This window comes from Panthera onca, chromosome E3 (genome assembly GCF_046562875.1).
Source record: "Panthera onca isolate mPanOnc1 chromosome E3, mPanOnc1 haplotype 2, whole genome shotgun sequence".
Classification (NCBI taxonomy): domain Eukaryota; kingdom Metazoa; phylum Chordata; class Mammalia; order Carnivora; family Felidae; genus Panthera; species Panthera onca.
In genome coordinates, this window is record NC_138354.1 from 25,319,523 (window position 1) to 25,345,407 (window position 25,885).

Sequence of the window (25,885 nt, forward strand, 5' to 3'; positions counted from 1 at the left end):
GGTTCGAGCCCCATGTCAAGCTCTCTGCTGTCGGCTTAGGGCCTGGAGCCTGCTTCGAATTCTGTCTCCCTCTTTCTGCTCCTCTCCCTCTTGTGCTCGGTCTCTCTCTCTCAAAAAACAAACAAACAAACAAACAAACATTAAAAAATTTAAAAAGAACCCTAAATGCTGAGATCAGCAGAATTATCTGAGAGATCTGAGACATTAAGTGCAAAAGGGGAGTTCTCCAAATCTTGCCAGGAGGCAATAAAGAGGAGCAGTCTCTTCCAACTCAAAGCAGGTAGCTTAATAGTTATTTTTTCGAGAAAGACAGTTTTTTAATTTTTACTTTTTCCAATGAGGGAAAGAAAATCAGAATGAAAAGAGAGCTGAAACTGCATTATCATTCCAAGTAAGATTGTTGGTCATGTGAGATGGAAAGATGGTCAGGATCCCAACTGCCTGAATCTTGGACTGGTTAGGTTAAGTTGTATTGTAAGTTTTAAGGCAGTGAGGGGGTGGCTAAGAGAACAATTGGATTTTAATTAGTTGTCTAACTCCCAGATTCAGCAACAAAAAAGCTGAAGGAGGCAGGGACTGACTGTTTCATTCCTCAGGGGTCAAGGGACAGAATGTTTCTGTATGACGGATTAAATTTTTGTAATTTAAAAAATTTCCTCCACTTTGAAAAGAAAGAGTGCCCTAAATTTGAGGTCATTTTCTACTGGGGCCAATGGGGTATATTTAATGTTTCCCCCTGGGAAAGAGCTGTATGTTCTTTCAGAAATCCTGGTGAGTTAGAGGCTGGAGTCTTGGGGCAGAGATGGCCAGAGATCAGTTTGGTGAGAAGCTGCAGTTCCTGCCAATAAATAGTGCAGCAGATGACATCAGACAAACATTGTCACCAAGCTAGTCATTTCTCTTTAATGTGTTGGGTAAAGAATTTTCAGTCCTTGTCAGTATTGGAAGAAAATTTCATTGAAAGAGGGGATGTAGGGAAGATAGGTTTGGCCTTTAGAAGAACGAAGATGGAGATTTTATAGTCTTGGAGAGAAAATGGGAGAAATAAAAGCTATTATAAACACTGTTCATATGAAAGTTTTGGTAGTAAATTGGTAATTATGTTACTGTGTAATAGGACATGCACCTTTGCAAAGGAGGCTAGTCATATAAAATTCACAGTTAGGTAAGATTCCTGGCACATAGAAGATACTCAGGAGGCTAGCTAGCAATTAGATCAACTTCCATTTTGGAAGAGGCTGGGTGGGAAGGTTGGTTTCTTCACTCAACAGAGTTAAAGACAAAAACTGCACAGTCAAAATCACCTTGAGTTACTTAGAAAAGGACGAGGACAGAGATAGGCAAGTCACGTCTCACTTGGTCCAGCAGAGCCAGTTTTTCCACCAATTTGAGAACAGATCACTGTTTCAATGGTTGACCCCCAGATGAAGTACTTGACTTGATTTCACAGGCCCTATGTTGCATGACAAAATGTGTAAACACTAGAACCACCTCTGAACAGGGAGATGCTTCCACAATGAGACCAGATAGAAGGAGAGTTACTGATGGAACAGCAGATGTCTCCCAGTTGAAGCCAAGCTGGGGTTTATGTGGCAACCATGTTAAATATGCATTTGCTATTACTACAGTGATATATTTGTTCTCCACATCATTGCCAAACTCTGCGATACTTACCCTCAGCATTAAAGTGTATGCTTCTGCTCACAGGAGCAGGCTTTGAGATTGAAATATAATGCTTACTTTGAATTAGAGGAGCTGTGTGACAAGAGAATCCTAAATCTAGGTATGGGCTGGAAGTTACCATATGCTACTTCTGAGGGTCTCAGAGCCATTTTGGAAAAGAATACAGAGACCCAAATCGATAAAAATTTGTTTTTATTGGTGATGCTCATTGTCTTTGGAGGTCAGAAGGAATGTTAACAAGGTGTGTGTGACTTGCCACGGGATTCCACACATGCAGGAGTATAAATCCTTTGTGTTTTGAGTTCTCTTTGTGCCATTGCTGTTTAGACATAATTTGAAAACCAGCTTGGCCCTTGTACTTCCTAATTATGTTAAGATAAAATATTCATAATGAATGCAGTATGAGTTTCAAGTAAGCCTTTCAAATCCTAAGTGGATCCTAAGTAATCACAGGCTTTAAGATAAAGTAAACATACGCATTTACCTAAGACAAGTACTTTTACGTATGTATATGTCAGGGGCAGGGTGTCATGTAAAATTTCCATGAAAAACCACGATAAATCCAATGATGCACTTTTTAAGGGTAGTTTATCTGGAAACTGGGATGGTCAAAAGACAGCAAAACATATACAAAGAAGCCCACTTTTAAGCAAACCTTTGTTTTTTAAGCAAAAATTCGGGAGAAAGAAGCCAAAAAATATTCTGAAGGCAGTGAAGAGTTTTATGGTAGCTATGAAGACTTTCAGCAGCTGGCTGATTTCTTCCTATCAGCTGACATGACTGGCAAATGACATTTCCATGAAAATCTTTGTCATCCTTATCTTCCTTCTACAGGCCTTGGCCTTGTTTCCAAAGATGCTTCAGTGAGGGTATATAAGGTCCATGACCTCTAGGGTTAGTGTCATCCACTTTAGGCAACAAGACCCTGATGAAGTGTCAGGATGAGTGAGCACAGATCTTGGGGTGAATACCAATATTTTGGAGGTTTTTAAGAAGATATTTAAATTTTTACCCCTAATCGAAGAGAAGGGTTTCATCATCTGGTTTACATTCAAGATCTAGTCGGCTCATCATTCTGAGAAATAAATTTTCTTCTGGGTTAGGAAATCTCATCATGAGACTTGAGATATACTGGTTTGGAAAGTTTCCTCAGTTTTTCCTGGCTTCGAAGTCCCCGGCCTCGTAGTGGGGTGAGGCCCATTGGAGGCAGATGAATCTGAATAGGAAGAATAAGAATAATGATAATATTAAGAATTATAATCACCAGAGCAGCTTATTCATTGAGGATTTACTAAGTACCGTGCTTCCTGCTAAGCACTAAATCTACGCTGACTCATTAATCCTTAAAATCCTTACACACATTAATCCTTACAATAATCTCATAAGGAATTAGATAATATTTATAGATGAGACAATGGAGGCTCAGAAGTTAAATAACTTGCTCAATCTTATATACACATTAAGTGGTAGAGCCAAGATTTGCATTCCAGATCGCATTCCAGAGCTTGTGCTCTTCTTTGTCATACTGCCTGCATGGAAGGAACAATGACCACAGATCACATGGTGAGATGAGAATCCAAAGAAGGCGAGAAAAAAAGTTTGGGTAGACAAAGCTATTCTGCGCAGAGTGGAAAACTGGGAGTAATCTAAATGCCTACTAAAGAGCTGCTGGGTAAATTATGGTATATTCTTGTAACAGGATCCAGTGGCAACCATTTAAAAAGATGGGAGGCAGAGATGGCCAGGACAGATGACATAAACTAAGCAGCAAACAGTATGTCCAGGATCCCATGTACTTTAAGAAAACGTAGGTACACGAATATAGAAAAAAAGACGAGATATTACCAAACTATTAGGTTGAGCCAATACCAGGTAAAATTGCTGTTTTTGTATTATAGGTTAAGAGTAAAATATTGGCAGTTTCATATAGTGCAACCGAACAGTTACAGTGGTTACTTCCACAGGGTGAGAATTTTGGACCATTTTCACTTTCTACCTCATGCACTCTTTTAATGATATTAACAACAAACCTTACTTTTATTATAAGGAAAATAAAAATACTTCCATAAAAAAGGTGAAAGTCAAAAAGAGAAAGCTATCTAAATATGGGCTAGCTTTCCCTTCTATATGTGGGAAAGTTGTATGAGTAGGAGAAATCAGGCATTCATTGACATTTTAGCTTGTTGTGATGGGTTGGCGGCATGCAAGGATAGCTTACTTCCAACATGCCTCCCACACAAGCTCTAGACTGCTCGACAAACACTGGCCCTCTTGGTACACGTTCTTGGAAATAACTGGGTTGGTGAGGAGAAGTACCCGCCACATGTTAACTGTCACACTTACTGGCCGTGGATAAGGAATCTGGTAATGCAGTCCAATTTCAATCCTTGCTGTGCATTCATCTATACACTGTTTAATCAGGTCTGTGTCTGTGAGCTATTAAAAGAGGAAAACAGGTGAGGTTCTTAGCATCTTTCTAATGCTCCTTATGTAGAGGTGTACATCTTCTTCAACTTTCTCAGCTCACCAGCCTGTAAATTCAATGCTGATACTTTGAAAAATCAAAAGCAATTTAGTATAAAATTTACTGTGGATTAAACTTTTTAAAAAATTATGGCAATAGGTAATACCTGCACACAGTAAAACATTATTCAAATAACACAAAAGGATATAATATAAAAACAAAGTCTCCTTTTTACCCCTCTCACAGTTCCCCCTTCTCAAGGACCACAATTATTGGCAGTGTTTGTCTTCCCAGGGATATTCTATGTAGATAAAAGCATACGTGTATATATATACTTTTTTTTTCCTTACACACAATAGCTCTCTTTGTTCTGAACTTTGCTTTTTCCCCTAACAACGTGTAGCTCCTTTTATATTTACACAGAGAGCTGCCCATTCTTTTCTTTTTTTTTTAATGTTTATTTATTTTTGAGAGAGAGAGAGAGAGAGAAAGAGAGAGAGAGAGAGAGAGACAGAGCATGGGCAGGGGAGGGGCAGACAGAGAGGGAGAATGGAATCCAAAGTAGGCTCCAGGCTCCGAGCCGTCAGCACAGTGCTCGACGCGGGGCTCGAACCCAAGAACCATGAGATCACGACCTGAGCCAAAGTCGGACGCTTAACTGACTGAGCCACCCAGGCGCCCCAGAGAGCTGCCCATTCTTTCTAAGAGCTGCACAAAATTCAAACATAAGGCCGTGTTATAATTTAATCAGTCTTTTCCTGATGGATATTTAGGTTATTTCCAGTTTTTTTCCATTATAAACAATTCTGTTATGGATCCCACTAAAGTTGTTTTTGGCTTACACGCAAATATATCTAAAAGATAAATTCCTAGAGAACTGCTGGGTTAAAGGGTGTATGTTCATGCATGTTTAATTCTTTCAGATATTCCCTCTAGATTCAAATTACCCTCTAAGAGTGTACCAATTTATAGTCCCACCAACACCCTGATGAGAATGCTTCTCCACTTCCTCTCCATGTGGATCAAACTTGAACCCAACTGTTTCAGCAAGTGCTGTCCAGAAACCCCCCAAGTAAGATATTGGAGAATGATCCACTTCTTATTTTGAAATGTAAACTGCCTTGTTCACTGGTAAGGGGAAGAAATGGCTTTTGAAATTCCCAAATAGTCAAATTGTGGTAGTCCAGTTTCAAGTAAAGGGATGACAAATTCATTCTAAAAAACAGAACACCAGGTAGAAGGGGAGAAACCCTTACACTTCAAGGATGGAAAATGAGTCAACATGTGGCTCTGCTAAGAGTTTGCAAGTGGGCCTCAAAGCAGAGCTGGGATTGCACCAGTCCCAGATGACACCCACAGTGACGTCTGGGCCAGCAAGGCTTGGAAATTCCAAGGGCGTGCCTATTCTATGGCACCTTTTGGAGCAGAGAAGAGTTCTAGGAACTGCAGTGCACAGAACTACAGCTGGGTCCCCTGGGGCAGAGGGTCTGCTTTCTGACCTCTGCTTCTCAGAAGCTGTTGCTCTGATGTCCACATTGGGAATAGATTTCCATGTTCCCATTTGCCCATTAGGATTCAGAGCAATTCATGAGATACCTCTGAATTATTATTAAAATCTCACAGCAAGTGAAGTTCTAAGAAACGACTTAAGTCTGCGTAAGGGACTGGGGAGAAAGAAGCCCGTCATAAAGATACGTACGGTTAAGGGGGCTGAGGGCTCCTGGGACTGCAGCTGTCCATTTGAACAAATCTGGGTTAGAGCTCTCCAAATTCGGTCATTCATTGGCTGCCTTCATGATTCTGCTATATCCACACACCATTTATACTAACATTAAGCTTTCTCTTTAAATGTACTGTCTCCTAAGCATAATATTTGTGGCGTTATCTGATATGCTATTTTCTAACACATGGCAAAATACGTATCTTAAAAACCCATGTACCTTCTCCCCAGACACAACAAAATAATCTTATTTATGTCACATCACTGGCACATACACTTCCCTCTGACTCACACCACACTGGGCCAGCCCAAGCTGAGGCAAAGGAAGGATTGATTACTGCCATAACTGAAAACCCTAAGGGCCTTGATCAGTCCTCACATGAGTGAGCCTGAAAAGGTTTACTGGGCACATCCTGCTATGATATCTCTCCAACACCGGGCTAGACACTGTGAGGCCATGATTCTTGCCTTCAACTATCAAGGTTATTACCTGGGCAGAACAACTCTGATGCATAAAGCTACAGAAAAGGCATGGAGGCATGTAATCAACAGGGCAGTGACTGCTGCAGACTGCTCTAGAGGAGTTCAGAATAGGTCACTGTCACAGGATTGAGTGAAGGCTCATGAATTTAGTGACAACCACAAGGCGGGTCCCATGGGATATATAAGAAAGTATAAGACATTGTCTCTTTGCTCGAGGAAGTGGCAGTCTGGTTGGGGAGACCACACCAACATAAATGAAACAAACAAGAAGGAATGTGACCAACTACATAGGGACAGGCATAGGTTATAGTGGTCTCCCAACTTTTTGATTATTTACTGCTTTCAGTAAAAATTTCTGAGCCCATAGCTCCTATACATGTACTCATACTGAATATATAAAATATATTAATAAGTGCATTAAATACATCAAAAACCTTATAAGTATACACCAAATACACATTTTAATTTTTTTTTATTTTTTAAAGTTTATTTTTTTAGTAATCTCCACACATAGTGTGGGGCTCAAACTCACAACCCCGAGATCAAGAGTCACATGCTCTCCCAGCTGAGCCAGCAAGGCACCCCATGAACAGACATTTTTAAAGGATGCAATAAAAAATAAAGAGAAATAGCACTTGCAGTATTTTATTTCCATTTTTCAGAGAACTGTTTAAGGACTTCATTGGGCATATACATTGTGATGTGTGGCATGGAAAAGTTTGGAGAAGCTGGAGGAAGGCTGGCAAGGCAGAAGCTTCATGAGCAGGTTGGTTTTATGAAGCAGACAGGATTCAGATTCTGAGATGGGGAAGATAGTGTTGTTTGGGAGGGTTTCTTTGTAGTGCTTACCCCAATTGTAATTTTTTTAATTTCTAACCATCTAACTCTGAAACATCTTTGAGGGATCCTGTCTTGGTTTTGCTCATTTTATGTCCTCAACATCTAGTCCAATGTTTGGCACATGGTGGGCACTCAAATACTTGCTGAATGAAAGAATGAGAGCAGAGAGTTGCAGAGTGGTGATGGGAGCTATGGCAGAAATAGGCAAGCTGGAGAGGGGAGGCATCCTGGTGGAAAGAGGTGTTCTGCTTTGGATCGTTACACTTGGTGTAAGGCCCTTCAGGAGGCTGGTGAGGGGCTGAGGCTGGGTTTTCAGATGTGGGAGCTGAAACCATAAAGTGGTTGCACAGTCTCTGGGCCTCAGTGCAGAGGGCTGACTTTCAGAGGATCCTTACAGCTGGCAGGAGGGTGTGTGGCAGGAGGGTGTGTCCAAAAGGACACAGAGACAGGGGTCAGAGAGGAAAAGTAAAGAGAGTGGATTGTCAGGAAGTGTCATGAGGGGAGCAGTGACAGCACTGACTTCATGAGATCAGTGAGAAGGAGGCAAGAAAAGTAAGAAGCTGAAAGCCTCTTTCCATGCTTAGTGCCAGGCAGTCTTTGTAAGGAGCTAAGAGCCAATGCTTTATAGTCTGTGGGATGGGTCACATCAAGCCTCTTACAAATGGTTTTTGGCTCCCTGATGTCTAGGTGTGCAGTTCCGTTAAACTACTTAATGGAGGCACTTTCTTACCCAATTCTGTGGTCTCAAAGGGCAAACTCACTCTGCTAGCCAAAGAGGCTTGAGTTCAGAGTGAAGTTGTGAAGGGAACCCTGTGTCTTTATCCTATTCTCTTTCTTCTGAATGGGTTTATACTTAGAGGCCTTGAATAGTTTATGAGTTGAAGAAAAAAAAAAAAGTTTAACTGTGCACCTCCTGTGGGAGGGGCCGGGAACAGGCACAGTGATTGCGAACTGCTCCTCCCCTGAAAACCCTCACTGGCCTGGCTCCTGTCACCTGGCTCATGGGGTCTTACGAGGACGAGGACGCTAAGACACTGACAGGCTGGACTGAGACCTGAAACAAATGACGAGAGGAACCCAGGCTGGGCTCTGCTTCCCAGTAGTTGGGCAAGCTAGCTGGGCCGTGCCTCTGAACCCTTCCTGCCCCACACTCTGCCACTGTGACCTGTGCTGCTCAGTCCTCTCAATTTTAGGACGAAAAAGAACAAGTATGACAAGAAACTGCCCTCCTCCTTACAGTTTCCAATTGGGGCCTACTTACATTTTTGTTTTTCTGGAACAGCGTTCTGGCTTCATTTAATATGTACTGTTTTTCTTTAATGGTGTCTTCCATCTGCCCTGATGCCGCCTGCCATTTCCTCACAAGCCTGAAAATTCTGCGGTAGAGGCCAAGAACTTCTTGTCGTGTTGCTGTTGTCATCCTCAGACCCACCAAAATAGAAGAGGGGAAATTTGCATGAAAATTCAATTTGACAGTAGGCAGCTAGGCAGATGTACATTTTTTTTAATCAAGCTTTTTAATTAGTCTGGAAATAATTGCTCTTTCTCAACAGATCTGTTTGGTAGCATTGCCAGAATGTGCTATAGGAACACCAGATCTCTCTCAGCCGTGCTGGTATATCCCCCCCATGGTTCAGAGTTCATGTTTGCTATGATGGCCATTTTTACAAACATGGCAAACCAAATTCAAATTTACTATACTTTAAAGCAGTAAATTCTTTACCAGAATATCTTGGGAATGATGCTTTTAGTGTGTATTTTTATAAGATTGCAGTACTTACCAGAGTGCCTGGAAAAGGCACATTTTGAATAACTAATTTTTTTTAAGTTTATTTATTCTAAGAGTGCGCATGTGCGAGCATGAGCAGAAAAGGGGAAAAGATAGAGGGAGAGAGAATCCCAAGCACGCTCTGTCTTGACAGCATGGAGCCTGACGTGGGGCTAAAACCCATAAACTGCGAGATCATGACCTGAGCCGAAATCAAGAGTCAGATGCTCAACCGAGCCACCCAGGTGCCTCCAAATAACTAAAATTTCTAGTTAAGTAACTTGAGTTTAATGCAGGGATCTCAAATTCAAGCACATCCAGGGTCTGGCAGGTAACAAAATGAGGGAACCTGGCTAGGTAGAGACAATGGCCAGGAGAGGACATCCCCCCGCCCCCCCAAAAGGGACAGTTGCTACTCAGGATCAGGCAGCTACTGCCATGGAGAAATGAGGGCCTAGGAATGCCAGATTTCCTGATAGTTTAACAGTAGGTAGCAATCCATATTTTTTAAATGTGAAATCTCAAGACACTAATTCATTCTTTTCGAAAGTGTGAGTATCATGAAAGCCAAACACATTGAGTCTGCAGGCTCAATTCTACCCAGAGGCTGGCAGGTTGCAACCTCTCTTTTAGTTCATCATAACCTTGTTGAAAATATTTCTCAAAATTGTTGGTCTGCTTCCTTGTCCATGTGAGAACCATACAGTAAGTATAATGGAAGATCTTGCTGATGATGACTAAAGAGCTTGTGGCCTCTTTGGGTTTTTACTCTGAAACATCAGTTTTAATTTCAGGAAACTTGGCTAAGTGAGTCCCAACCTAAGTATATTCCCAAAGCTAAATGCATTCATTCATTCATTCATTCATTCATTGAGAGAGAGAGAGAGAGAGAGAGAGAGAGAGAGAGTGGGAGGGGCAGAGACAGAGATACAGAATCTGAAGGAGGCTCCAGGCTCTGAGCTGTCAGCACAGAGCCCAACGTGACCCATGGACCATGAGATAATGACCTGAGCTGAAGTCAGATGTCTGACCAACTGAGGCATCCAGACACCCCATATGCATTAAAAAAAAATTAAATTCCTGTCATTTTTATTTTTATTATGAAATATTTCAGATATACAAAAAGATATAGAGAATATAATTAAACAGCCATATATTCACAATGGATCTTAAATAAATTATATATATATACCCCTACTGTATCACTTCCAGTCAAATTTCCCTTCCTCTGTACTAGAAGGAACCACTGTCCTGAACTTGTTATTAATCTTCTCACACATATCTTTACACTTAACATTCTATAGTATTGCTTAGCAAGTTTACAAACCTTATACAGCTGACCCTTGAACAATATGGGGCATAGGAGCACTGACCTCCACGTAGTCAAAAATCTACAATAACTTTTGACTCCCCAAAACTTTACTAATAGCCTACTGTTGACATGAAGCCTTACTGAGAACATAAGCAGTCAATGAACACATATGTATGTATATGTATCATATACTATATTCTTACAATGAAATATGCTAGAGAAAGGAAAATGTTAAGAAAATCATGAGGAAAAGAAAATACATTTATAGTACTGTTCTGTATTTGCAAAAGAAATCTGTGTCTAAGTGGACCTGCATAATTCAAACCCATGTTGTTTAAGGGTCAACTCTCTATGTAAAAGGTATTATGTCCTTCTGCAACTTGCTTTTTTTGCTCATGTTGGTATGATTCACCGATGTTGTTACATGTAACCCTAGCTCATATATTCTCAATACTGCAATTCAGTCCCAGTATATTGTCTCTTCTCCTGCTAATGTTCTAATGATGGGACATTAGGTGTTTTCCTTTTTCTTTCTCTTTTTACTTATGCAAAAACTTCAGACTATGTCTTTACTATTTACTACTATATCTAAAATAAATTCAGGGAAGACAGAAAAATGAAGTCTCAAAACTAGAGGATTCTGATTAGTCACATTTTAGAGAATGAATATATCGTACTGTCTTTAACAAAAGGGTAGGCTGGGAAGACGAGAACACATCTGGTGAGTAGCAGGGCCAGGCACTGGAACACCTCATGAGTACTGGGCTTTCCTCAAACAGGCTCATCAGGATGGGGAAGTAGGCTGCTCACTGCCCTTTGGGAAGAGGACCCATTTCCAACTCAAGGTGGAGGTGTAACATACGGAGACTGTATGCTTTAGGGTGGTCCTGAGCTCCTGAGGACTTGGGCAGCTAAATGCAGATGGGAGCTGGGAAGAGCGAGTTCATCTAGAAGTTCTAAGTACCTGCAAGGAATTTACCTTAGAATTTCTTTTGAATAGGATTGCCTCCCTGCCCCCTGACCCTGGTGACCTTTCTTAAGCAATGAGTAATGAACCAAGGCTTAATCACTTGCTGAAAAGGTTGAAAGCACTGCTTCACCCAATTCAAAGTTAAGATGAAAGTTATAATCAACACCAATTCTGATGTCCATGGATACCTCACAGAAAAAAATGCTTAGAAGAAATTCATAAAAACCAGGAGAGAACATCATTCTTTGTGGCTAATCGTAATAAAAACCCATGAGATGATGACTTTTCCTGGTAAGGAAACAGGTTTCTGAGTTTCTGGTTCTCCCTAAAACTCCATGGTTTCATATGAAAATACGTGAGTCAGTTCCTGTGAGGGGCATAGAGTCTGTAACTACGATTAATGATTGCTTCACTTCCTTAACAGATGAAACGTCTCTGACTGCATGACACTTGAGGAAAGTGACGGAGGTATGGCATATTAAAGCGGTAGCAACCTTCTCCAAAGCCTTTGTTTTTTTTCTACTATTCGAAAAAGCCACAACTTCAAACTGTAACTGGTCATATACCATAATGGGATACACAAGCCCTGCAATTAGGGTACTCAAGGTCATAGGCAGTACCAACAATCAGTACTTAATAGGTCTATTTTCAAAACACTTTAATTAACATATACAGTGTTTTGAAAACTAATCCTGAAAGGGAGATTGATATCTCCCTCTCCACCATCAGGTGACCCAGAAAACCCAAGTCTGAAAGATTTCCGGAGAAGGGTCTAAAGCTGTATTCTCCATTGTGCACTATTAGCAAGTCTAGCTTAACGCTTCCCAATCTTCAGAGAATAGGCAAGAAGAGAAAAATGCCTCCTTTGTTGTTTTCTTACTGGATTTCTTTCGGTTCTTTGAGGGAATCACATTTTTCTTACTGTAGGTAGGGGTATACACGCATGCTGTTCCCTCTTTCTAGAAGGCTCTTTCCTGACCCTCTTTTACCTGACCAACCCCTACTCATCCTTCAATTCCCAGTGAAAACCTGGACACCTCAGAGAATCCTTCTCCCTCCTGTCACCACATGCACTGGGTCAGGTCTGTTGAACCTTCCCATGGATTCTTGAATTTCTTCTTTGTGGTACTTACCACTCAAGTAATTATGGTTTGTTAGTGCCTGTCTTCTCCCAATTGATCCTTACGTTTATGGGGACAGTTACGACATCCATCTTATTTACTGCTCAATTCTTGGCACCTACCCAGGTCTGTAATTGGTGTTCCACAAATGCTGAATAAATAAAAATATCTCATGATACAGAAAGCTTGGGATTCTAGAAACAAAACTGACCATATAAAATTTTTTTTTTCCAAGCTCTTTCCCCTTTGGTTTATATTTTTGTCTTTGTTCCTAGGAAGCAACCTGTTTAGAAAAAGTGCTTTTTCCCTAAGAGTGTTCCTTCCTATGGATTCAATGACTTGAAACCAACATTTATTCCTCCGGAACTATCAATGATTTCTCACTACTGATGCAAGGCTGAGATAGCTCTTTTCTTTACTAGTTTCATGGGTTGATCCAATGTAATGAGGTCTGCTGGGATTTTCCCACAGGCAACATGAGAAATATCAAATTATTTAGAGGACCACATTTTTAAAAAAGATTTTAAGTAATCTCTACACTCAACATGGGGATCGAACTCACAACCTTGAGATCAAAAGGTGCAGGCTCCACTGACTGAGCCAGCCAGGTGCTCCTAGAGGACAACTGAACCAGTCTCACTCAACTGGCCATGAAATCTACTCTTACAGAATTTTTAAAGTTTTATAACTTTGACTATGAGATTGGCATTTGGTCAAACTGTTTCACTTTACTTCCTTAACCCCAAAGCCCCAGAATGAGGAAAGGTAAGAGATATGAAGTGTTCCTGGGAGGAAACGTGACTAGAAACTGGCCTTTTCTTCTTCTTCTTTTAATGTTTATTTATTTTGAAAGAGAGACAGAGAGAGAGAGAGAGAGAGAGCGAGTGCACGTGAGCAGGGGAGGGGCAGAGAGGGAGAGGGACTCCCAGACTCCATGCTGTCAGCAGAGATCCCGACACCAGGCTCGATCTTACCAACCTGATCTCACTATCATGACTTCAGCCAAAATCAAGAGCTGGACGTTTAACCAACTGAGCCACCCAGGTGCCTCGAAATTGGCCGTTTCTTAAAATCGTACCCCATATATACATAGTACCAAGAAAAAATTCACAACTAAGCATCTTCCAAGTGAAGCCTGGGCCACTAAGAAAAGGCTGATAAATGTTGCTGCTAGTGTGGTTTGGTCTCTGGTCACAGTTGGGAGAAGTTTTCCCGACAGCAGGTGTCCCAAAGATTGGTTGGGGAGGTTATTTTTTGGATGTACAAGTATTTTACAATGTACTATAATAGCCTATCAAACTCATAATTTAATAGCATGATTTTGATTTCACAGCAATAATATAGAGCTTCTTTGAGATGAACGTATTATAAAAGTTTTTTTTAATGTTTATTTTGAGGGAGTGAGCATGCACAAGCAGGGGAGGGGCAACGAGAGATGGGAAGAGAGAAGGGGGGAGAGGGAGAGACAGAGACAGAGAGAGAGAATCTCAAGCAGATTTGGTGCTTCACCACAGAGCTTGATGTGGGGCTCCAGCTCCTGAACCGTGATATCATGACCTGAGCTGAAATCAAGAGTCAGACACTTAACCAATTGAGCCACCCAGGTGCCCCTGTATTAGAAAAGTTTTTAAAGCTGGCCTAAAATATGGGTAATAATAGTAAAAATTGTGATGCAGAGTGTGAAATACACAAGTTTTAAAGCTACAGCTCTAAGGCACCCTGCAGGGTCATGCCTTGGTGTTTATTCTATCATCCACTTACAATGCTTGCTTTCTGCTAGTTATCACACCCCACCTACTAGATACCTATTTGCTCCCAAGTTTTTCTGCGGCCCCCTTTTCTCTGCTTCTCTCCTAAGTCAGCTATTGATATTTTGCTATTTCATTGTGTCTTTTTCTTCACAGTCTCTGAATTCCTGCAGGGCTTAGACTGTTTTGCACATTAGAGTAATTATAATAATACTACACTTTGCTCTGTACTAACTGTGCTAGAGGCTTTGCTAGGTGCTTTATGTATGTTAACTCCCCAAATCACAATTCTATAAGGTAGGTAACTACCATTACCCCTTTACAAAGCAGAAACCTGATGCAAAGAGAGGTTAAGTAACTTGCCCAAAGTCACATCAGCTATATTAAGAGGTAAGGCTGGAGGCACCTCTCTGGCTCAGTCACCAGAGACTCATCTCAGGGCTGTGAGTCAAGCCTCAAGTTGGTTGTAGACCTCACTTAAAAACAAAACAAAACAAAACAAAAAAACGGGGCATCTGGGTGGCTCAGTCGATTGGCATCCGACTTCAGCTCAGGTCATGATCTCATGGATTGTGAGTTCAAGCCCCATGTGAGGCTCTATGCTGAAAGCTCAGAGCCTGGAGCCTGCCTCAGATTCTGTGTCTCCCCTCTCTCTCTGCCCCTCACACACTCTCACTCTGTCTTTCAAAAATAAATAAACATTAAAAAAAAAAAAAAAAAAAAAAAAAAGAGATGAGGCCAGGATTCAAACCCAGACCCAGACAGTCTGGAGTCCAGCCCAAATGTTTAATCACTAAATAGGATGCTCAATCTCAGTAAATGTGGTTGAATGTCTGTTAACTGCTTTAAAGAGCTTGGCTAGTTTGTAACAAAGGGAACTCAATTTTATTCCCTTCCCACAAACAGCAAAAAACCATTGTTTTGCACCTTGATATGAATAACCTTTTAATAAGGTTTTCCATATGCCATCTGCCCTTGCCTTTTTTTTTACATTTATTTATTTTGAGAGAGAGAGACTGTGAGCAGGGGAAGGGCAGGGAAAAGGAGGAGAGAGAATCCTAAGCAGTCAGTGCGGAGCCCAACTCGGTTCGAATTCATGACCTGAGCAGAAATCAAGAAATGGACACTTAACTGACTGAGCCACCCAGGCACACCGCCCCCCGCTCCTGACTTTTTTAAAAAGTTTACTTACTTATTTTGAGAGAGTAAGAGTGTACATGAGTGACTGGGGGAAGGGCAACTGCCCTTCCTTAATAATTGTGTTGCACATCAGCACCTTAAAAGATGCTGTGCACCTGGCAGGACTGGGCTGCTCTTCCATTCGCTATGGCAACTCTGTTCCATCACTCCAAAAGGAGTGGACATCATAGAAGACTCACCAGGGCTCATTACAGTGCTACCACTCTGCAGGCCTTACTGGTCCCTCCCAAGCATCTATCCTTTCAGTACCCACTGGGACCACACACAGGAGATTCTAGGGATACACAACCTTGATAAACAAGCAGCCTTAGTCCCTGCCTTCCTGAAGCTTACATTCTAGTGGCCAAGTAGATGACATACAAGAAAAACAATTTCTGATGGTGGTATGTGCTCTCTAGGAATGAAACAGTAATAGGATTCAAATGAACAGAGGCAGGGTTATTTTATTTTGGGTAGTTAGTGCCATTTGAGTCCTGAATGACATGGAGGAGCCTGAGCCTATTCAAGGGAAGAGTTAAGGGAAGGGTGGTTCAGGAAGAGGGTGGCAACCAACAAAGGCTAAGAGGTGGTAAACAAGTCAATGTTAATGCAGCAAGAACCTGTGGGGAAGGTGGGGTCACAGATGAGCAGAAATCTAGGACGGGTTTGGAGCGTAGGCCCTGGAAATGAGTTCAGCTTGTAATCTAAGAACAAAACAAAAGGAAGACATTGGCTGATTTTAAGCAAGCTGGAGTATCATGGTCTAATTTGCATTTATTCTATCCTTTAAAAAAATTTTAACGTTTTATTTTTTGAGACAGAGAGTGAGCAGAGGAGGGGCAGAGAGAGAGGGAGACACAGAATCCAAAGCAGGCTCCAGGCTCTGAGGGGTCAGCACAGACCCCCATGCAGGGCTCAAACCCGTAAACACAAGATTATGACCTGAGCTGAAGTTAGATGCTCAACTGACTGAGCCACCCAGATGCCCTTAATTTACATCTTTTAAAATGTGCTGGATTTGGGGGCACCTAGGTGGCTCAGTCAGTTGAGCATCCAACTCTTGGTTTCATCTCAGGTCATGATCTCAAGGTTTGTGAGATTGAGCCCAATGTCAGGCTCCACAGCCTGATCCACAGTGTGGAGCCTGCTTGGTATTTGCTCTCCCTTTTCTCTCCGCTCCTCCCCTGCTTGTACTTGTGCTTGCTCTCTCAAAACAAACAAACAAACACTAAAAAAAAAAATGTGCTGGATTTCAAATTGTATCTTGCACATGGTGAAAAAAGTTTTGCCTAATGCCACCTAATTGACAGGAGATTTGGGATTAAGAGCCAATAAACCTAGATGATTATTTCCCTGACCAAGAGTTTTCCCATTTTTATTTTGGAGTCAGTAATGGGGCAGTAATTAATCTCCTAAAACCAAACAAAACACACCACCTACTCACTCTTCTACTCCGTGATGAGTGGAAATAGTGAAAGGTCTGGGTAGGTTCCAAGAACCCACTCTATACAGCACATGTAGACACACGGCATGTTTAGGTTTGGCTTTTCAGGATGTCTGCGTGAAGATATGCTAGTATTAGGGGATTTATCCACTTCACCCTTTCCCCCACCTTTGGAAAGACCATCACAGCATGAACACTGAGGAGTTTAAGAGCAGAGATGAAAATTCCTTCTCCAGATGAAATTTATAGAAGTATGACTCTGGTCTCAGGAATGTCAAAATTCCCAGTGTTGGACTCTCATGAGGCTTTGCCTTCTACTTAAGAAAAAGTGTTGCAGTATAAACAAGGGACAGAAAAGGCAATGGGAATTAACTGACTTTCCAGCCCCAGGCAGAAGGAAAGACTCTTGCCATTCTTTCAGTATCTGCTCCTGGGTGGAATTTTTCTTTTTCTCATCATAACTAATGAATGTAATAGAGTTAAATTTCTCTCCCAAGTACTTTATGATTGGGTGGGTGGTGGAGATTATGAAACTCACCCAAATGAAATCACTGTCTCATGTGTTCATTGTGCACCCATGCTGGCCGGTCCCGGTCCTGCTGCCCAATCTCCTTAGATCTGGCACCCCTTCTTTTTGCCAAATGAAGGTCCAAATTCACACAACTGAAATATTCTTTCTTTGCCTAGCTGTTGATTCTCATTCTTGGATTTCCATTAACTTTTCATAGGGTGCCATCTTCATGCTGAAACAGGTTCAGTGACTCTGCTATGTGTACTCCAGGCACCTCCAGCACACTTGTATCATAAGTTCATCCTATTCTAGTGTAATTTTCTGGCTGGCTTACCTTTCTTCTTCCACTGTGTGTGTTTTGGGGAGGGAGAAAGAAGGTTGGGAGTATGCCTCATTCATCACACTCGTAAGACTGGGCACAAAGTTGGAGCTTGAAATATATTTGTTAGAAGAATAATACATTTACACACGAAGAATAGTCACCAGTAATGTCCATTCTCATTCTGAAACACACACAGTGGTTATGTGGGCCAGGTTTCCCAAGTGAAGACCCTAGAACATTTAAAAATACTAATTAACCCTCACAATGATGTTTTCAAGAGTGGTGCTGTGGGTGTCAGGTTTGGGGAGGAGGCCTTATCAGTTCCATCCTTACAGTTATAATAATGTAACCCATACTCTTAAGTTCTTTAAAAGCCAGTAAGTGTTGGTCCACTGGAATGAAATGATTTACTATGTTTTCATGAAGCTTAGAACCAAACAGATAGAAAAAATATGGCTCGGACACATTTTCTCTTGGGAAAAAAAAAATCCTTCTTGGGAATAAGATCTATTGCAACCAAATGATCGGGGATCAAAACCAACCTCCAAAATTGTTATTTGGAACAAGCAAACAGATTTTCTTGCCCAGGAAAGCAGAGGACAGAATGATTGTCTTGGTTTTAGGCATTCAAAGTTTTTCCACATATGTAAGGAACAGAAGATAAAATGCAACTATTGAACAAATGGGTTCTGGAATGGTCAAAAGTGGGTTTCAATCCTGACTTCACCACATTGGTCAAGTCTTCCTGAGCCTCAGTTTCTGAAAAAGTGAAATGGGGTAACAATAGAACCCTCTTCAAAGAGTTGGGGTAAGGATTACTCATGAGATAATCCATGTAAATCACTTAGCATTGGGAGCTAACAAAGGCAAATGTTACCTAAATAGGAGGAAATAAAGGAGGAACAATGACGCCTCTTTTATCTATGCTAAGCTTTGTCTGCAGAGGTGGGAAAAGAAGCGTGTTGCCTGTTGGCAAATTTATTGCTTTGTGATACTGATGGATTTTCCTAAAGCTGTTTCCCTCTGATCATTAATAATCCCTGTACAGTAAAGGGCTATTGTTCTTCAGTATGAGCAAATAACCCAGTCAGATGCACTGCTTATCTTCAGACCACAGCACATACTTCTTACTGGAAATATAATGCAGGTGCCAACACTGAAGGCATGACCAGACTTCCTATTTTTCTTCCTTTATCTCTTACTCCTTGCTTATCCTTTGGCTTGTTTTTCTCCTACATCTCTTATATTTCCTAGTTTCTGGTGTACACCCATATCCTATACCATATCATCCTTACCCAAATCGAATAACCTTCAAGTTATGCTGTGCCCCACACATCACTGCCCTCTATCCCCCACTCCTCTCAATTAACAGACAGGCAGACACACACACCCCACAGACTTGTTTCCTGTCCTGGATTCAGTTTTTGGTTACTAGAATCCAAAAAGGGAAGTGTAATGCCACACACTGTTCTGCAAATCTCAGGATATGCTTGTGTGGTGTACTTAATCATACCACAGCTATTCTCTGAAACAGCATCTTTTTACACAGAAAGTGACAATATGGTGTGTCAGAGATAGGAGGCAGGGAGTGGAAGGTAGATCGTGTTTTCATTTTACTTAAAGGAATAGAATTAGGTTAGGCCCTGTAATATGGGAAATCTCCAGAACACAGGGAAAAACCAAAAATACTGATGTCTGAAAGGCTTCTAAATTATCCAAAACAAAATCATATGAGGCAAGTATGCTCATTCTAAATATACCAGCATAGGAGCATACACAAGATTATACTTGTAAGGGGGAACTCCAATTAGGCTTTTGTAACCAAGAGAGATACAGCTCTTTTTCCCCTCAGACAAATTCTAAATGGAAACCAAGTTTCTGCCCTTCAATTCAAAAGAAATGGAAGTATTTGTTTCCTTATCAGCATATTTTAAGAGACAAAAGTAAGGGTCAGCCAGAGGGGGTAAGAACCAGTTAGCAGAAGTAGGATGAGGTGTTAGATGTGTGTGGGTGTGGGTGTGTGTGTGTGTGTGCTGGAAATAGATGAAAACTAGGTCAATGCTAAAAATCAACCCCAGTCATTCATTCATAACTACCCAGAATTTCACCCCTTCATAGGAACTAGGAAAGTCAGAACAAGAAACACTTAAGTTTAAATTAGCATTTAAATCCTCCTTTGTGATAATTTCCTAGGGAAATGGATTAGGAAACTGACAAAAGGGCTTTGGTTATAACATTAGATACAGCTGGAGTTTTCTAGCACCTGACCCTTGATCCAACCATCTGATGAATAACCTCACGTTGAGTAGTGGTCCCTGCCTTCACAACAGTTTCCAAATACCCTCCACCTATCAAGTAACTACCAAATGAGCAACTTTTCTCATCTGCAGAGGCAACAGAGCTCCTTACTAGACAAAATCCCTTGACAGCAGAAGCAATGACTGTCCATCCTTATGTGTGTGGAACTATTTGCACCCAGAATACCTTCAAGCTCCTGCAGTTCAGTACTGACCCACAGAATGTATTTCCTTTTTACTTTATTTATTTGTTTGTTTATTTATTTAGAGCATGAACAGGGAAGAGTGGCAGAGGGAATTAGAATCTTAAGCAGGCTCTGTGCTCAGCGCTGAGCCTGACCCAGGGCTCAATTCCACGACCCTGAGATCATGACCTGAGCCAAAATCAAGAGTTGGATGCTCATCCAACTGAGCTATCCGGGCACCCCCACAGAACGTATTTCAATGATGGAAATATTCTATAACTGTGATGTCCAGCAGGGTAGCTAGCCCCTGGCCACATGAAATATGGTTACTGCATCTGAGACACTGGCATTTAAAAGTGTATTTAAGTACCTACATGTAAAAAATAAATAGCAACATGTAGCCAGTGGCTACTGGGGAACAGCACAGTTCAAGACCAAGAACTGCAAATCAAATGCCCACAAGGGTCAGGCAGACAGCTGAAAAGAGAGGAGGCCTTTGGCACTGAGCCACATACAAAGGGGGGGGGGCGGTGGCGGGGAGAAGCTTTATTGGCTCCAGGTGTGTTGCCAGATTCTTTTTTCAATGAAGCTGAAAATCTGGATTTTGAGGTCTAATTTTTAAATGTTGGCAAGTCAATTTTAAAAAGAATTTAAATTTAAATCATTTTGGGGGCTGAATGATATGTTTGTAGGCAATAGCTGTATTTCCATTTGCAATCTCTAATTTAGGCCAACCCCTTCAGCTCAAAGAAAAAGACCTTCTCCAATGAATGCCACTGCTGATCAGTAGCACATCCAAGATTGAAACCCAGGCCTTCTGATACTTCTGACATTCTTTCTAGATTTTATGAGATTAATCATATCTAGATTGTGGCTGGCAGTGGCAGCATCAGCGGGACAAAAGCCCCTTTGTCAGAGCTGCTGAAGTCCGTGACTGATACCTTATGAATACAGTATTCCTACCTATATAACCACATATTGGGCCCTTTGGGCAAAGCTCTATACTAGAAGCAAGACACAGAGAAGAAATAGCCCACAGGGGAGTCAGACGTAACAATTAACAAGCAAAGTCAGGCTTGCTGTAATGGACACAAATCACCTGCACACAAGTCCAAAAGCAATGACAGCTGGGGGAGGAAGGGAAGGAAGAGATTTGAGCCAGGGCTTAGAGGATGAATAGAAGCTGGCTGGTGGGTGAATGAGTCTCACGGATTATGAGAGTGAGTCTCACTATTGTAGGATATTAAGGGATCCTGCTTTTATCTCTGAGGCCTTATCTGTGTCAAGTCTCCTTTGCTGGCTTCTGTTCTTCTCCAGGGAATCTCTGAATGTCTCTAAAAACTCCTGTGTATTTTCTCTGGGACTTTTCCCCTGACTTGTATATCTAACTTCTCCGACATCTTCACCTGGATGGTTAGTAGACTTATCGAACCTAGTATATTCAAGAGAACTTAGGATATTCCGTTCCAAACAGTTTCCCCTTAGTAGTCCTCCTTGGTTCCTCTTCCTCCCATACACTTCACACCCAATCAGGCATTAAGTCTTGCAAACTCTACTTCCAAAATGCATTCAGAATTTAATGATCTGCATTTCCACTGACAATACTTCTTGGCCTACTTACTGTAACAGGGTCCTAACAGTTCTGACAACTTCTACCCTTCTCGGTCTAGCAACCAAGTGATTTTTTTTTAAATGTAAATCAGGTCAGGTCACTCCCCTTCTCAAAACCCTCAGGTAACACAACAGCCAAACCCTTACCTTGGGCTAAAATGCTGTGCTTGTTCAGGCCCTGCCATTTCTCCATCAAAGACCACTTTGGCCCTTGTTTTTTCTGCTCCAGCAACCTGGCTTTCTCGCCGTTTCCTTCCTCAGAACCCTGTCCGTTGGCTCTTTTCTCCACCTAGACAGTCCATTCCCTAGCTTCTTTCTTTTCTCAAATCTCTGTGAAACCCGGCCTTCTCTGAAGAGCTCTACCCCATTTTAGAGTGGCCCTCCCCCCATCTTCTACCACTTCATCCGGTACTATTGTCTTACTTGCGGATATCTTCCTTCCTGATTTACATTTTAACTTTAACTTTACATTTTAACTTTCTTCCGGACTCGACGTCACCGAGCAAGGCCTCCGTTCTCGCTCTCATTTGTAAATCGAGGCAATAAGAAGCTAGTTCTCACTATCCTAGAAAGTCTCCGTAGCTTGTACGGGCCCTCGTTTGGGTCAACCTTCCCCAGCTTGACGCCTCTCGCCCCAGAATAGCCCCTGTTAATCTCCTATTTATATTCGGGGATCCAAGCGATTCAGCAAAGTTTGAGATGGGCCCCAAATCTGCATCTCAGAGTCTCCAAACCAGGCCTTCCCTTCCTGGCCTTCGGGCCACTTCCCAAGGCAAGTTCTCGAGGCCAGGGGCGACGACATCGAGCCGCCCTCGCGAGGCAGGGGTCACACAAGCACGTCTCCTAGCAACGTCGCACCCCCGCCCCCACCCCACCCCTGCCCCTGGGGAGCCAACCCCTTCCCCCAGTCTCCCGCGCCAGGAGTCAGCGTCTCCATCCCCTACACTCACTTTGCGTCAGTCCTGCCTTCCCCCACCCACAGAAGCGCCGCAGCCTACCGCGGGCTAGGAGGAGGCGGCGCCAGGAGCCTAGCTGAGCCGCGGGCGACGGAGGTCGGGCAGGTCCGGTAGGCCAGGCCGGACCAAACCACCGGGAGGACCTCTGTGGGAGCATTAGTTCCAGGTCGGGAGTAGCCACGAGTCTCCCTTACACTTCATACTGTAGCCCATATTCCGCCGTATACAAACAATATAGCCAACTTCATCCTCTCCCTAGTTTCTCTTTACCCCTTCCGCTATCGTTCCCCCCCACTCTAGTCAAAAAAATGGTCCAGTCCAGCACCTCCTAGCCCTCCCTCCTCGTCGCTAGGTCTTTGCCCTTACTTGGCTACAGCTTCGTGCGTCTTTGCGTACGTCGTGACGCAATCTTCCACCCGTTCCTCCCCGCCCCTCTTCAATTCTCCCTCCTGGAGTCGGCGGCCTGCGGGGTTACCGGAAGTGATGATGCAGGAGGCGATGGAGGGGGCGGGGTTTGGGGGCGGCTGCCGCCGGTGGGCCGCAGATGAAGAGGAGGCGGCGGCAGTGGTGGAAGAAGAGGCGGCGGCGGCGCGGGTAGGGAGCCTGGAAACGCGAGCGGGGATGGTAGGTGGTTTGGACCCGCCGGGCCGCCGTCGTTTCCAGAAAGGGTTTGACTGGAGGAACCTCTGGAGCAGCTGTGAGTTTGGGGGGGGGGCTTTTGAGGAAAAGGGGGGAGCATTGAGAGATGAAGGGGCGGGGGTTGGGTACCTTCGAGAAAAGGGGGTGGAAGGGGAGGAGTGGAAATCAGCGCCTTGTCTGGACTGGTCCCTTTGGAGGAAGAGGCTGTGAGGGGAGCCTGTGGCGTGTCAGCCGCAGGGCTCAAGAAAACTTACCTACGGTCCCTGCCTCCCCACCGCCAGCACCCCTCAACCTAGGCCTGGGGATCTGGGGGCTGGAGCTGCCCTGGAGAGGGTGCAGACTCTGGTTCTATGCCCCGGGTAAGCGCCGTAAGGTAGGAGTCCAAGCGGGAGGTGGTGGGTGAATCTCCAGCTCCCTCCTCCCTCATTTCACTCCCCACCCCCATCCTTCTCTTTAATCATTAACAGCCCTGGAATTAAGGGGCTCAGACCTGAAGGCCTTTCTATGCACCTTTGCTACAAACGATAACCATCTGTGCCTGAGGTAATGGGGCTGGAAGCTTTGCCCGTGTCCTGTATAGGAAGTGGTACGGGGTGACAAATGTATTGTTTTTTTTTCCATTCCCTTTCACCCCTTTTCTTCTCCCATATACACTCCTCGTTTCCACTTCAGTTCTCTGTGGCTAGGTGGTAATCATGGTGGTTTTTCTTTTTTCTTTCTTTTTCCCCCCTCTTTATGTCACTTGGTACCTTGATTACCTCTTTCGAATTTGGTGTTCAGCCTTTATCCCAGATCTTACTGCAAGCTTTGTAATACTTCAGTTACAGGCTGTGTCACATTGGGAGTACCTCTGAATGCCTGGTAGCTCCAAATTAAGATGAGCATTTTCTCCTATGAATACTGGAATTCCTAAGGCCTTGCAAGGATTCCTAAATGGCATCATAGCCCAGGAATCAAAGTCTCTTGTTCTAAATACTTTATGTGTGAGGAATTTACATGTTGTCAACTCTTTCCAAAATGATTTGATGTTAGGCTAATTCTGGATTTCTGTGTTTCTCTCCACCCACACTTCATGATGCACTTCAGAGAACAGAAAACCCCGTATTACTTTTTTGTTTCTGCAGTTGGACAATAGGTTTTTAATCTTTTTCTACATTTGTTGGTCACACAAGTCTTCAGTGGCACATATGATTTGTGCTGATTTCCATTTTATTTAGCTGATTCTTTGTGTATAGGTGGTCTTAAATGAGAAAATGTGTGTTGTTTTAAAGAAGAATACAAACCAATAACGGATGTGCAAAAATTATTTGAACAAGGCAGATAATGACTGGAAAGATCTCTTTATGGATGTTCTCTTGGCTTAAAAAAAAAAAATCAAGTAGTGCTCTTTTAGCTTGTCTTAGAAGTTTTAGAGTGAAATGTAAGAATTCCTATTTTGGTGTTGATATTTTCTTTGGAAATCTGTTGAATGTTGAACTGTGTTTTCTGAAGAACTTTAATAGGTAGTGCCTAAATATTAGAGATCCTTTGATTAGAAAGTGTCCATAAATCCGGGCCCTCTATAACTGAGTTTATATGCATATTGCTAGGAGAATTATCATAACGGGTCCCATCCGACTCATTAGGGCTTTCAAGCCTGATAAAACAGAATATTTAATGCCTTGATTGTACAAGTAACAGCTTGTTTATGTGTTTCACAGAACTGTAACAAAAAGAATGACTACTGTTCTCACCTTAATTGATTTGGAACCATTGTATAAAAAGTCCAAAATTCATTCATTCAGCAAGCATTATTGACGAGCAAGTAAGTGCTAGCCAGTATTTTGGGTTCTGGGTGGGCAAAGGTGAACACAATCATAAGGTCTGAGCTTTCATGGAGCTTACATTAGAGAGTGTGGGGACAGAGAATAAATAAGCAAATAAATCAGATTTTAATAAATGCTGAAGGAAGTAGAGTGATGTGATAGAAAGTGATTGGGATGCAGTCAAGGAAGACCTTTCTTGAGGAGGTAACACTCAAGCTGAGCTTTAAATAAAAAGAAGCTAGCCATGCAAATATAGGGGAAGAGCCTTCCAGCCTCTCGGACTAGCTAGTGCAGAAACTGGCTGAAGTGACTTCGGCAAGTTCCAGGGTCTGGAAAGAAAGGGGTGGGGTGGAAAGGGGGTAGGGAGGTGAGGGAGGATGGGAAAGAGGAGGCAGTAACAGCCAGAGCCTAGTGAGCAAAGAGGAAATGAAAAAAGTCTAGGTCAGAGAGGTAGAGGCTAGGCTCAGAACAGGTAGGCAAAATAAGAGCAAGAAGAAGGAAATAGAAAGTGATGCTCCTTTTTGATCAATTCTATTTCCTTTCGTAGAGTATTATCACTTACTGTTTTGCAGGTACTGTTGGACTGTTGGCAATTAAAAAAAAAAAAAGTTGCCCTGCTGAGAGTGGGAGAGGAGCCGTCTGTGGTCACCTGGGTCTTTTCTGGCAGATAAATGTCAAGCTGTGTTCAGAATTCAACAAAATGTTCAACTGAGAGCACACTTTTTCTCCTTAGAGGATTTTGTCTTGTATGCTATTTAAAATTGCATAGTGGGTACCCTGAATATGTTCTAGTAAATGAATCCTCCTTTGCTTCCAGCTGTGTATGA

At 42.5% G+C, this 25,885-nt stretch overlaps 2 protein-coding genes across 21 annotated transcripts in view; one reads left to right on the top strand and one right to left on the bottom strand.

The window, feature by feature from the left end:
- Positions 1-1,858: 1,858 nt before the first annotated feature.
- Positions 1,859-23,603, bottom strand: LYRM1 (LYR motif containing 1). 9 transcript variants are annotated; one of them, XM_060648726.3, is made up of 5 exons: positions 21,806-22,493; positions 12,374-12,512; positions 8,452-8,611; positions 4,027-4,119; positions 1,859-2,899 (listed from the first exon to the last, which is right to left on the bottom strand). In XM_060648726.3, exons 3-5 carry the CDS (start codon positions 8,608-8,610, stop codon positions 2,783-2,785), a joined length of 369 nt encoding a protein of 122 aa, XP_060504709.1. In that variant the 5' UTR covers position 8,611; positions 12,374-12,512; positions 21,806-22,493; the 3' UTR covers positions 1,859-2,782. The 9 variants fall into 9 exon arrangements, with proteins under 9 accessions (XP_060504709.1, XP_060504706.1, XP_060504707.1 ...); XM_060648723.2 differs by lacking the exons at positions 12,374-12,512; positions 21,806-22,493 and adding an exon at positions 23,508-23,603; XM_060648724.2 differs by lacking the exons at positions 12,374-12,512; positions 21,806-22,493 and adding an exon at positions 22,981-23,083.
- The window catches only part of DCUN1D3 (defective in cullin neddylation 1 domain containing 3), a 42,308-nt gene continuing 39,112 nt past the window's right edge, over positions 22,690-25,885 (top strand). For 4 of the 12 annotated variants that reach the window (XM_060648697.3, XM_060648704.3, XM_060648698.3 and 1 more), the window contains exons 1-2: positions 23,168-23,311; positions 24,954-25,057. The gene's annotated coding sequence lies outside the window, so the exon portion shown is untranslated. Of the gene's footprint in view, positions 22,781-23,131; positions 23,312-24,953; positions 25,058-25,630; positions 25,805-25,885 lie in introns of those variants that run through there. The other 8 variants (XM_060648707.3, XM_060648696.3, XM_060648700.3 and 5 more) reach the window with 7 other exon arrangements.